Source organism: Miniopterus schreibersii (assembly GCF_964146895.1).
Source record: "Miniopterus schreibersii genome assembly, chromosome: 12".
Taxonomy (NCBI): domain Eukaryota; kingdom Metazoa; phylum Chordata; class Mammalia; order Chiroptera; family Miniopteridae; genus Miniopterus; species Miniopterus schreibersii.
In genome coordinates, this window is record NC_138112.1 from 56,878,257 (window position 1) to 56,891,609 (window position 13,353).

General features: G+C 47.7%; 1 protein-coding gene across 1 annotated transcript in view; it reads left to right on the plus strand.

Annotated features, from left to right (window-relative positions):
• The window catches only part of EHF (ETS homologous factor), a 38,321-nt gene extending 25,799 nt beyond the window's left edge, over window positions 1-12,522 (plus strand). The window contains exons 4-9 of the mRNA XM_081154382.1: window positions 1,447-1,509; window positions 4,061-4,129; window positions 4,248-4,316; window positions 9,352-9,414; window positions 10,607-10,802; window positions 10,914-12,522. Coding sequence (XP_081010508.1) covers window positions 1,447-1,509; window positions 4,061-4,129; window positions 4,248-4,316; window positions 9,352-9,414; window positions 10,607-10,802; window positions 10,914-11,013 — 560 coding nt within the window. The 3' untranslated portion in view covers window positions 11,014-12,522. The remainder of the gene's footprint in view (window positions 1-1,446; window positions 1,510-4,060; window positions 4,130-4,247; window positions 4,317-9,351; window positions 9,415-10,606; window positions 10,803-10,913) is intronic.
• Window positions 12,523-13,353: the final 831 nt, after the last annotated feature.

Sequence of the window (13,353 nt, forward strand, 5' to 3'; positions counted from 1 at the left end):
ATGACTCGTCTTGCAGAATGTCTTTGACACTGGCATGAGGTTGCCCTGATAATGGCTAGAAAAAGACTAGCTCCTCCGAGAACCACGCTGTTTTGGAAAGCGGCGATACACGCGAGGGGCGAGTGGCCTGTCTCAGCAGGACCCCTACGGAGGCGGCCAGCTGCGCTTGGACAGCACGAGCCCAGGGCTCCGAGCCGTATTCAGGCCCTGACGGCTGCCACCAGCGCTGAGCAGGACCCAGCCTGGGCACAGTGCCGGCTGTGGTGCTGGCCACTTGCGGTGACCTCATTCAGCTCCTGGGAACTTCCTTCTTCCCCCACCTCACAGCTGCAACTGCACATTTTTCTCTTACTAGAACCAAACCAAACAAGGCTCTATAAATAACCCCCAGGAATCTTCAGAAAGAGCAGACTTACATTTGAGGAATTAAAAATATTTACCTCCTCACCTCCAATGAAATCCAGTCCTCTAAAGCTTTGCCCTGATTGAAGCCTGTGGCAGGGAGCCCTGGGAGATGATGTGGCTGTCTTTGACCTTCCATCTTTGACCTCCCAGGACTTGTTTGGTCTCACTGGGTGCTGCTGGTGCCTCTGGAAGTGCCTAATGGCAAGATTTCTCCCCTTTGATTTGTTGTTTACCTTGTTGTGGACATTCCATTAACTTATATTTATTAAGGCACGCTAAGTGAGTTGATTCATTTAATGACTTTCTGAGAAAATAAATATTGTACCCATTTTACAGATGGGACAACTGAAGGTCAGAGGGTTTAAAGGCATGACCCTGCTCCTGAGATATTTATAATCTGGCTAGAGAGGAAAATCGTATGAGATTTCCTCATATGTATATATGTGCTTTTATTTATGACACATCCAGAGAGGAGCTGCAAGGCATAAAGATGAGAAGAATCACTGCACTTACCAGACATATCTCATAGATTGGATCTAATCAAAATGGATTTGATTAAATTTAAGATCAGAGGGAATAGTCAATTAGATTTAAATGGTTTTCCTTGTAATTTTGTTTTCATTTCATATCATATTTTAGTATGGAAAAGTACCTTAGATGCCATCTAGTAATGACTTTATCTAGTTTAATCCCCTAAATTTACAGATGAGGAAACCAAGACTCAGGAAGGCAAAGTTCTTGCAGTTATTAGTGGAAAACTAGCCTTCTGATTTCTGATGTTCTATTTCCACCATACTGGATGCCTTCCCTATACAAGGCCAAATATTTCCATCTAATGTGGGTGCCTGAGATACTGATTTTCTGGGCCAGGAAGTTCAAGCTTGAGTTGTAGATGAAGAGAGGGAAGCCCCCTCCCATAAGCAAACAGAGGTGATCATGCAGCGGGATTGGCAGATGCCTTTCCAAGAAGCCAGCTGCATCCTTGCTTAAGCTCTGGCTCCATGGGGGCCCGCTCTGACTTTCCCAATCTGTCCTTCACAGGCCAGTGCAGCAGTGACCTGTTCCAGTCCACACACAATGTCATTGTCAAGACCGAACAAACGGGTGAGTAGTAGCAGACAGAGAGCCAACTTGGTAGGCAGAGCCCTGGGGAGGACAATTGGGATTGAATGCGAGGGAGTGTGGGAGCAGGACGGGGCCAGTATTTTGGCAGGAAACCCAGGGACGCCTCTTCCCTGGCTGTCTCCAATGGGCCACCCTCTGTGAGCCTTATCCCTTGTGCTTGGGCCCAGTGACTGCCAACTCTTTCTGATTTCTAGACTGATGGTGAGACTAATTCTGCCCACACTTCCCTGCTTCCCACTCCTGGTCAGGGCATCATCCAGGAGCTGGGGAGAATGCAGTCTAAGTGGGCCTCCTCCTACCGCACAGAGTCCGGGACCCGACCACATTAGGAGAAGGGGAGGGAAGGGGGAGGGCTGGTGTGTCCCCCCCCCCATGGAGTGTTACACAGAAAAGAGGAAGCTGCAGGCTTGCTGTTGTACTTGCCGTGGTTTCTAGGGGGCTCTAAGAGGTGCTGTCAAAGGCAGCTGTGGAACCCAACTCCTCCCTTATGTGTACTTTTAGATGAAAGGCTATTCTGGGCTCTGAGTGGGGTCTGCAGTCCCATGGTATCTATATTCGTTTTTGTTCTCCTTCCTCTGTCCCAGCCTCTCACCTGGGCGCTTTTGGTCTCCCCCCTAGTCTTGCAGGGGGCAGTACTTGCCTAGAATTTGTCCCTGTGGCCTTGCACCAACCAGAGATCCTTGCACATTGACCTTTGGCCTATAGCCCCTTGGTATAAGGAGACCTGTGCAAGTCTCCCAAGTTCACTGGGCACCCCGAAACTGTGTAGTTGCCACTGCTCCAGGGTTGCTCCCCAGGTCCTCATCAGTGAGGCTGCAAGCCATGAGGGCCAACCGAGTTTGCCACAGGCCTGCCTGAGGGTTGAGTGCCAGTCGCTAAGGACAGAATTTCACCCAGGGGTGATTTGTGAGTCACTCAGAACCCAAATTGGCCCCATGCAGTTATTTGCTCTTTTATAAGGGGGCTAGTCTACCATTATTAAAGAAAAAACAATAGCTGCTAAGCATGTTAATTAGCTTTTCCTAGCCCTGCCCTTCCCCCACAGACCAGGGGTTGGGTTACCTGGATTGTCTGTGCTCTATGGGTCTGATTGCCCTAGAGGCAGACACAAAATTCAGCAGAGATGGTGTGCCCCACCCCACAGTGACCTGACAGGTAACCCCACCGTAGCCAGAATGGTACAGAGAGGTCCCAAATAACTTGATAATTCCTCCTCAACTATCCAGACATTCTTGTGTCTCCAGTTCAGAAAAGCTAAGCCAAAGGGTGGAGAAGGTCCACCCAGGGAGGAGGGGAGAAGAGGCTCACAGAGGGGCCAACACCTCCAAGTCTTTTGGTTCAGTTTGTTTTCAGAGACAACAACAGGTGTACGAGGTGACCCAACAAGGAGAGAGGGTGTAACCCCGAGAGATTGGGTTTGGGGTGCCCAAACACGTAGCTATTAGTTAAAATACCAGCTAAATCCCTGTGTCGTAAACAAGAGGACTTAGCCAGTGACTCAGGTTTTATACCTTTTATGTTGTAAAAACAAAATGAAACTCGGCCAGTGGCTTACCACCCGGCCCGGCCCAGAAATTCAGAACCTGGGCAGGAGGGGAGCCCAGGGCAGCCTTGATCTGTGAAGAGAAGAAAGGTGGGAGTTCCTGTAGGGATGAGGTGAGAACTCCTTGCCAGGTCTTGCAGCTCTAGGCCAGCCAGGAAAGAAAATGCTTCTGTTGGAGACTAGCCCAGCTGTGGGGCTGTGTAGGAGTTGGGCTTCATTTGGGGTAGGTGGAGGGGAGTTTCCTTTGAATCTGAAATCTGGAGTCAATCAGAGTGAGACATGCTTGCTGAGAGAGAGAGGTGCTTTTGCAAGATGAGACAATGGAGCCCTACTCTTAAAAGTTGTTTGTTGGATTTGTGTTTTGAGAATTTTATGTTGCCCTGTAACCTAATTGGAGAAATCCTAGAGGGAGGGATTTCTCACCCAACCTGAGGAGACATCTCTCTGGATTTGCAGCAATAAAGACACTATGATCTTTATCTGACTAAACTTTTTCTGGCAGAAACATCGTTAATTCTCCCAGGGACATATTACTGGAAAAAGATGCTCATTAATCATGAATCTATTTGTCGCCAACAATTTCTTTTTCTAGTGTAAAAATATTCTGGTCATTATATAGTAGAATGCAAGACCACACCAGGCTCCTGAACCTACCCTACCCACTGCTGTTTGCAGACGAAAAAAATTCCCCAGGAAACCCAAGCATTGGTCTAGGACAGGATCTCACTGTTGCAACTTTCCCCAAAATGCAAGAGGTGCAGAACACATGGATAGAGCTATAACAAAGTCCATTTCCCCAGGACACTGGAAGAAACATGGGGTAGCATTATTATAAAGTAACATGTGGCTGAAGCAGAATTGTATCCCTTCTCTTTGGGGACCACCCCCTACGCCTCATGCTTCTCTGATGAGCAGTGAGTTAGAAAAGGAAAACTCTTCTCCCAGGGATGACAATTGCTGACCATTCCCATTTTCTGTCCTTTGCAGACCCTTCCATCATGAACACCTGGAAAGAAGAAAACTATTTATATGACACCAACTATGGTAGCACAGTAGGTAACTAACTCCCCAGCACTTAATGCTCTTTCACATCCTCATTTTCTTATTCTAATAGCCAAATAGTTCTGTCGTCCGGAGGGGGCTTTCAATATCCTTTATCTTTTCATTGCTACAGATTTGTTGGACAGCAAAACTTTCTGCCGGGCCCAGATCTCCATGACAACCACAAGTCACCTTCCTGTAGGTAAGTTGTCCTGATATCAAAAGGCTAAGTGTGCCTCATGCTAGTTCTTACTGGGCATTATGAGAATTACAGACATCCTACATTTCCACTTTGCTGGAAGCCTTTCTGATTCCTAGGCTAGGAAAGGAAGGGAGTTACTATTTATACAAGATCTCCTTTTGAGCCAATATTTGTACATTGAAAATCACCAGCAAGGATGACTCTAAGAAAAGTGTTTGTCTCCTGTAAAACCAAGTGACTCTCTTGTGATAACAAAAACTCTCTTTTCAACAAAAACTTGCTCTTGGGAAATTATCTGAAAAAATTGCTCATACTTGAGTATACTTATGGGGTAAGAGGCTATATTTAATTTTTGACACACTGTATTTGGCTTTAGAGAAAGAATGTCTAACAGAAGTCCGAGAATCTGTGGAGATGGTCTTCGGGTAGGGGGTAGCGATTGGAAATTTTCAGGACCTTGAAAATCACACTGTTTTGTCAGTTTTTGAAGTGTGACCCTGATGGCTCATCTGGACTCTCCAATCAGTCAGACAACCTACACTTTTTGAATTATGTTCACATTAGTTGTGTTTGGTTAAGGTTGGATGCACCTGGGGGCTATCCATGACCCAATCAAGGTTACACTGAGTGAGGGGGTTGGTCTGCTGGGAATCTGGGAAAGGGGGTTCAGATTTGATTTCCCCTTCCTTTTACAAATAGGTACATTGGCATGTACCGTGTAGGAATGAGTGCATTGGGGAGATGAACAGAGGGTTCATGTTGACCCTTGATCTGTGTGAGAACTTGTGGATCTGTCTGGGTCTATGAAATGGAGCTTAGACTTGTCACAAGTGGGTTGTTAATTTCCTGGAATTGAATTTGGGACAACTTCAGAACTGGGATTTAAGTGAGTGTTTGGGAAAGAAAGCACAGAATCAAACATCAACCCCCTTCTCCCTCTTTTTTTTTTTGCTTTTTTTGAGAATGTTTTTGAGAACCAAAATGATGAAAGCTTTCGGTTTGAGGTTTTGTTCAGGTCAGGACCCTTGAATGAGACAGGGCTGGGAGCCAGTGTAAATGCTTCTGGAACAGGTTAAGAAGTGAGGCCAATTCATTTCTCTATCCCCCCCCCCCCCCAGGTGACCCATACTATGTGTCACTCTAAGTATCTGTTGAAATTAGGAAACAGATCCAACACTGGATAGGCTCTGAGTAGATTTGCCCTTCTGGGGGAACTGAGCCAATCGAGGTGAAATTTCTGTGGCAATCACCACCACTCAGTCAAGAGCAAGGGTTTCAGAGCTGAGGAAACCACTCACCTGCTCACCCTCTGACTTCCTCGCATGCTTCCTAAGGTGTCACCTCCCACGTCCATCTGGTTGGGTCTCTGGCTTATGGCAAAAGATTCCAACTAGAAGTAACCAACCACTTCCTGAGCCTCAGGGGTGGTTAGGTCTTGAGACACCTAGGAAACCTAAAAGCTCTAATCACGTCTCTACAGCCCTCGCAGCCAGGCCTCTCTTCTCTCTTCCCTATCCTGACTTCTAGGATCTCAGAGTCTATGGGGCCTTAGAGGCCAGTTCTGCTTTCATATTGGCAGTAACTGAAAACCCAGTCTCCTGAGTTCACCTGCTCTACTTTTGAAAAGTCTTAAAATGAGCTTTACAAATATGCTCTAGGTTATCTCCCCCAATCCTGGATCCCCCATCCCTCATTCCTATTCCACGATTATAACACTGAGGTCCTCTACTAGAATTATTACTTGAAGAGTCCACTGAGGGTCAGGGGTTGGCAAATTCTTTAGAATAACAGAGCCCGCCAGTAGGATACTTAACTATAGCCCTGGGTGGGTCAATCCCTTTCAGTATAGTTTAGTGTCTATTGGACGGGACCAGACCCCTCACCCCCCCAAAGAAGGACCTTTGTCCTTCGCCTGAGTCTTTACCTTTCAAGCTCCCATTAAGCTGAATGCAGTTAAATATCTTTCTATGTTTTAATGCAAGTTACAAGCCGAGCGAAGGCGAGGCCGGGTAAACTGATGCCCTCTGTGATAAAGGCAGGAGGGAGGCGGGTTGTTTTGATTTCCCTGCCATCTGCCCATTTCATGAAATGGCTGCTGCCAGTGCTCCTGATCTGCCCGATAGTCCCCGAGCCAATCACGCCAACCCAGGCCCCTGTGTGTGCTCACTGTCTTGCTGAGCCTAAAGCGAGGGTGGCACAGTCTATTATAACACTGAAATTTGTATATCCCGTAAAGAAATGGCTCACAGCTGAATCATATGCAAATGCCTCTAATCTTTGCTTCTTGCTAAGCAGCTTAGCTGAAGTCACGATCTGGCTCTTGCACCATCAACCCGAGGCTTGGTGTTGCCCCTGCCCTGGCCGGACCCTGGCCGAGGGCCTGGCCGCCCTGGGGGAGAAGGCCAAGCTGGACCACTTCCCCAGAGCGAGCCCTTCTTTTATGGGCATGAGTCACCTAACCACATGGCTGCCTTCAAAGGTTCTGGCTTTTATTTGGGGGGTGAGGGGGAGACATCGGGGGAGAGGCCAGCATATTAAAGGGAGGCTTCAGATCAAAAGAATTTAGTGCTAAGGCAGCTCAGGGATTCCACAGCTTGCCACACAGCATGGGACAAGGGGGCTGGAAGAAATTAGGGTTTCCTTTAGCCTTTGGCTGCATATACCTCCATAGGACCACGGAAACATTTGTATTTGGGGGTTTTCTTTTCTTTTATTTGGTCTTTCTCAAACTGGGTGGAGGTCTAGCTTAGGTAAAACACCTGACATTTCAAAGAGAAAATTTCTCCGTGGTCTATCCGGCCTGGGGTTTTCAAATCTGGACTCTTTAGTGAGCCACAAACCCCTGAAATTGCTTACAGATTTTCACCAGTGTATAATTATGTGCATTTTTCTGGGAAGAGGGTCTAAGTTTTCTGTCTTATTCACAAAGTTACCCTAACCCCAAAGTAATTGATTCTACACCAGCTTGGAACCCACATGCAACGATTGGGGCCAATAAACTAGGAGACACTAGGTTGTTCTGAATTCAACCCTGGCTTTGACATAAAGGCCCTGCATCCCTCCTGGCTGCCATCTGGAGATGAGCTTTGCTTGTGGCCCGCTGGGTAAATGCCACTCTTTGTCTGAAGAACAACGTGGCCCTGTCAGAGTGATGTATCACTTGGGAAGCGGGGCGAGTGCCAGACCTGTCGCAACATTGTCACATCCTGATGGGATGTTGCAACCTCACCCTGAAACCTACAGGGAGGGAGAGTGAAGTCTCCTTGCATTTCCTGTGAATTTGTCCTGCTAGAGATTTCAGAGAAACCCAAGGCAGGTGCAGGTCTCTTGCTGACAAAGCCAGGGGAGGAATTCTTAACCAGAACAAGAGGTTTCTTTTCTAACCAGATCTCATTAAATCCCTCTCCCCCATCTTGCCACGGCTCTCAGAGAAACTGCTGGGAGCGCGGTGACAAGCTGGTGATCAGACAGGCAAGTGTGTCCGTACGCACTGGGAAATACAGAATCGTCAGATTGGAATTACTTTTTCCCACTAACTAGAGCATTAGAGGACTGAACCCGATTCTTGGCAGGGAAGACTTTCATCAAAACTGTTGTGTGCCACCAGCCTAAGAAATGGCACAGAATAGTGGTTTTGAGTAAAGCCTCTGGGTTCAAACTGACCATGTTCACATCTTGGCTCTACTCTCAGGCTGTGTGACTTTAAGACAAGTCATTTGACCTCTCTGTGTCTCAGTTTCTCCATAGCTATAAGCTTTGCGTCATAATAGTACCTACCTCATAGGGTTATTGTATGAATTAAATACAATGAGTCATGTAAAGTGCCTAGTTCCGTGCCTAGTACATAGTAAATGCTCAATAATAGTAGCTGTTCTTAAACATTGAAAACAGGAGCTAATGTTTATTCAAACTTTTTTGAGTAATGAACCACTCCTGACAATTGAATGAATGCCATGGACCCTCTCCCTTCGCATATATGTTCAGTCAGTCTGAAATGCCCCTGAAGGCACATCTGGGTTAGTGGAGCCTAGGTTAGGAAGCCCCGATGTACCTCACACAGAAGAGATGCATTTTACTGGCCCAGTTTCTTAACAAAACTGGTTTGCATTTAGGGATTACTCTGTACTAAAATTGGTAGATTTTTGATTGTGTGATTTTTTTTTTGTTAAGTTCTGCCTTGGACACCTAAAGTGCCTACACACACACACACACACACACACACACACACACACACAGAGCTAGATTATTTAGTTTTCTTTCCAAGAAGTTTTATTTCACAGATCCGCTTCTGTCATCTCCTCCTTGGTGATAGTCACAGGGTTACCATAATGAGTCATTTGTTAAACTAATCTGTGTTTCCATAGTCCATGTGGCCCTCTGTACTGAGCTGAGGCCAGTCAATGGCTTCTTTGTCAGGCTGATTAAAATGTAACTTTGCATGCCCAAAAAGGGACTCCTTTGGCTTAAAAGCCATCTTTCTTTGTTATAAATGTTTACATTTTTGTATTAAAAAACAAAAACCCTTTCAATGACCTAAATCCTTCAGTGGCTTTCCATCTCTCTCAGAATAAAAGCTAAAATCCTAAAAACCCCACAAAGCCTTAATGGCCCAAACCTCAGCCCCTACCCTCTGCCCCTTGCTCACCAGCACACTGGCTTCCTGCTGCTCTGTGGCCATATCAAACACACACTGACCTCAGGGCCTTTGCACTTACTCTTCATGTTCTTGGAAGACTCTTGCACAAGCTCTCTGCATGGCTGTTTCCCTCACGCCCTTTTGGTCTCTTCTGTAACCACCACCTTATATTAAATTATCAATTAGTCCCGTCTCCATACTTTTAACCCAAGTTCTTACCCTGAAATATTTTCTTCCATGGCACAATATCTTCCATGGCAATATTTTCTTCCACTGCCACATACTGGAAATGGGCCAGGCATGTAGTAGGTGCTCAATAAATATTAGTTAAGTGGGTGGGTGGATGAATACATGATAATGGAAGGAAAGAGGTAAATTAACTCTCGTTTTTCTCCATAGCAGAGTCACCGGATGTGAAGAAGGAACAAGACCCCCCTGCCAAGTCCCACACCAAGAAGCACAGTGAGTTGTGCGGCTTTCAGACGGTGCTCAGCCAACCCTTCACCTTGGGTGTAATCGGAGGCCACTAGTTTTTAGACAAATACACCCTCTGCCTGCTGCCTCTATTGCTTCACCCCAGACTAGGGAGGGTGAGAAACCCCCCGCAGTTGTTTCTCAAGTGGAGCCCCAGTGAATGAGTATCGCTCCCATTTTGTTCTAAAACTGAGACACCCAGTGAATAAGAACCTCTTGTAGGCGTGGGGTTCGCGGTGTCCCTTTCTCCAGAAAACGGAGTGGGAGGGGGAGGAAGGTAGGAGAGAAGCTGCGCTGAGATGCAGTAGTGTTTTCTTTTGCTGAACGCTGGCTTCCTGGCTTTGTGGAGTTGTTGCTCCAAGAAATGAGTATTTATTCTTAAGTGCTCCTTGGGAGTTGTATTTCCCCAGGTAATAAGAACTGATGAAAGTGTATTAAATATCAGAGACAAGGTGTGTGTGTGGGGGGGGAGAAATAAATCAAGACGGTATAATCTAGAAATTGCAGGGAACTGGACCTCTTCATTATGTGCCTACTCCAGGTCATTCTGCAGAACAGAATGAAGACAGCCTCTCAAGGGGGGGGGGGGGGGCTGGGGTGGGTTTGTGTGTCCCAAGTCCAGCGGGGGTAAAGCTGAATTTGGTTGCTAATCTTATTACCGTTACCCCTTCATTCCCAAATTGGCCCCCTCAACCCCAGCCAGACCCCGCCCTGGTCTATTCTAGGAGTTGAAATGCTAGACCCCAATTGATGTGCAGAAAACACTGATGCGCTGAAGCCCAGTGCTGGGTGCCATCGATTTAACTGAAGTACTTGCTAAATAAAAGTGGTTGAAAGGTGCCCTCTGGGGAAGGAACAGGTTGACATGAATCCAGGACAATTTGTCATCAATACTTAGAAGACACTCTAATAGGGCACCGAACGCCTGTTCTTTCCTCCTGGCTCTGCCGCTAGTTAACTAGGTAACCTCGGCCAAGCCACTTAAACTTTCTGTGTCCCGGTTTCCTGACTTGCAAACTAAAGAAAACCGTGCATTCCATTCGCAAACGCCTTTCTGAAATGTACAGTCCTTGGGGATTCTGCGACCTGGCGTTGCAGGCGGGCGGGGGAGAGCCGAGTGTCCCCGGCGCCGCCCTCGCTGTGACCCGGGCCCGGGCTCACCTCCTCTCTCCGCTCTCAGACCCGCGGGGGACTCACTTATGGGAATTCATCCGCGACATCCTGCTGAACCCCGACAAGAACCCCGGGTTAATCAAGTGGGAAGACAGGTCGGAGGGCATCTTCAGGTTCTTGAAGTCCGAGGCTGTGGCTCAGCTGTGGGGGAAAAAGAAGAACAACAGCAGCATGACCTACGAGAAGCTCAGCCGGGCCATGAGGTGCGGGGTGTCCGGTCTCGGGGCGCGAGGGTGTGTGTGGGGGGGGGCGCCGCCAGCTCGCCCCCGGCGGGCCCCCCGGGCGGCCCCCTGACGCCGTGCCCTGTGTTGCAGGTATTACTACAAAAGAGAAATCCTGGAGCGCGTGGACGGCCGGAGGCTGGTGTATAAATTCGGGAAGAACGCGCGCGGGTGGAGAGAAAACGAAAACTGACCCTCGGGACGCAGACCCAAGCGCACCCCGTGTCCCGAGCCGACAGCTCCTGGGCGCAAATACTGCAAAGACGGCTTTTCTCTGATATTTATGCACCGCGGGAAGGAGACCAAAAAAGAATAAAAATTTAAAAAAAAATAACGGACTTCTAACGGGAAGAAGGAACACTACAGCTGATAGAATTACTTTGTTGCTTTGAAGTGTATCCCGTGTGCGGAGCGAGCGCAGTTTCCTGGGCGCCGGGACGCTGTCCGTGGTGGTGATTTGTTTGCCTGTGTTGTGAAGTCCTTCACCCTGCAAGAGGACCCGGCTTTGTGGCCTTAGGCTTCTCTTGCCGAGAGAAAGGGGGGGAAAAATATCAGAGGGCATTAAATATTTTTATATGCAAATGATTTAGCAGAAGGTGGCGTGTCCTTCGCGCAGTAGCAGCCCCGAGGCCTCCCCGGGAGAGGCGGGCGCGGCTGGTGGGCGAACTCCGGGGTCTCAGGCTGGCGGGGTGCAGCCGAGGAGGCTGGCAGTGGAGCCTGACCCGGGGCCGCTGAGGGGACAGTGAGGACTTCCACAGCCCAGGGGGTGCAGTCGCCGCGCACCCACAGGACTTGCAGGGTTGAACCCGGCAGGAGAGCGCGGGGCCTCAGCCTGCTCAGGGGTGGCTGCCCTGAGGCCAAGGCCACTCCCCTCCCCTTTGGACGACTGGTGGGAAAACTTCACTCACCGCCTCTGCTCACCTCTGGTTACCTAAGGAAGGGTCGGTCTTGGTTATTTTTTTTATCCCGATTGTTTAAAAACGGAATGGGAAACGGAGGTGGCGGTGAGTTTGCTCTTGTGCTCCTACAGTCCGTGGTTTCTCAACTGGCGGTTTTGGCCGAATAATTCTTTGTTGTGCATTATTTGGCTGCCCTGTGTGTTGTAGGACCTTTAGCAATATCTGTGACCCCTGTCCGCTAGACGCCAGTGGCACTTCTCTCTCCGAAGTTGTGAAAACCAAAAATGTCTTCAGACATTTCCCATTGCCCTTGGCGGAGAACCACTGATTCAGTCAGTCAGGATGACGCTGGAGACTTATTCGCAGTACAATAAGGTACGTAAGGTCTTTTAGTCTCCAGCAAGAGGCAGAGGCAAGGCTCAAAATCAGTCTATGTTTAATTTTTAAAATATTAAGGAAAATGGGTTTAAATATCTAGAGGGACTTCTTCTCAGAACGCCAGATGAGAGCCAAAGCCAGATAAATTGAACAAGCTAATGTAGCAAGAACTAAAATCTGGAATCACAAGGCAGAGTAAAAATTACACTGTAGAAGGAAATGCTGAGAGAGGAGTGTGTGTGCGTGTGTGTGTGTGTGTGTGTGTGTGTCAGAGAGAGAGGATGGGGGGAGTTCCAGGGAAAATCTCCTTTGCAGATGTTAATTCTTTATAGTCTTTCCTCTTTTGGATCGCCTTTTCCCTGTCTCATTTGTACTCATCCGAAAGTGAGTGGTGTGTTGTCTAGGTTTGCCACCAGAGGAATGTTAAAAAAAAAAATTAAAAAAAAAAAATATATACACACATATATATGTACATATATATATGTACATACATATATAGAAAAGAAAGGAAAGATGTAAGAGAAAATTAGAGAACAGTGCAGGAGTTGTGGGCAGTAGGAACTGGAGACTTGTTCAATGATGGGAGTGCCTGGGGTACCTGGAGACATCACTGGGTCCTGTGATCTGGGAAGACTGTGAGCAGGCAGGCATTTTGCAAATGGATTGGAGCATCCAGATCCCTTTTGCAACTTTTCTTTTTGGCTCCCATGTCCTTGGCCTTCTCCTCTCTCCTGCCTCTCTTGAGCAATAATACGAGGCTAAGGACACGTACCAAGAAGAGGGAGCGCTCTTCATCAGCTAATGGGTCACCTGCCACTGTGTCTTAGCCAGCAAGGTGAGCAATTCTTAGTCAAAGGTTGTAAAGTGTTTGTAATGTATTCAGAAGGCTGGAAGTAAGAAGAATTAGCCATTTGCCCTAATTAAAATGACAGCCATTATGAATAGTGACCTTGGCGTACCAGGGGAGTGAGATGAATGGCCTTCTGGAGGTACAGCCAAGTCCATTTTTGTTTCTGCCTGGCTTTGTCAGCCTCCACAAAGGTGTTACTTAGTGTTGTTAAGTAACAGTTACCGAGGGAACTGAGAGAAAGAACAGTGAGCAGCCCAGATCTGAGACATTCCTGTAAATGACACACCTTGCTTTCCAAGCCGGGCTACGTACGAACTCTGAGGCCTTCCCAGCATTTGACTATACTTCACACAGAACAAATTAAACATCTAGCTATTTGAACCGGCGTAACCACGTGAATGTTTGG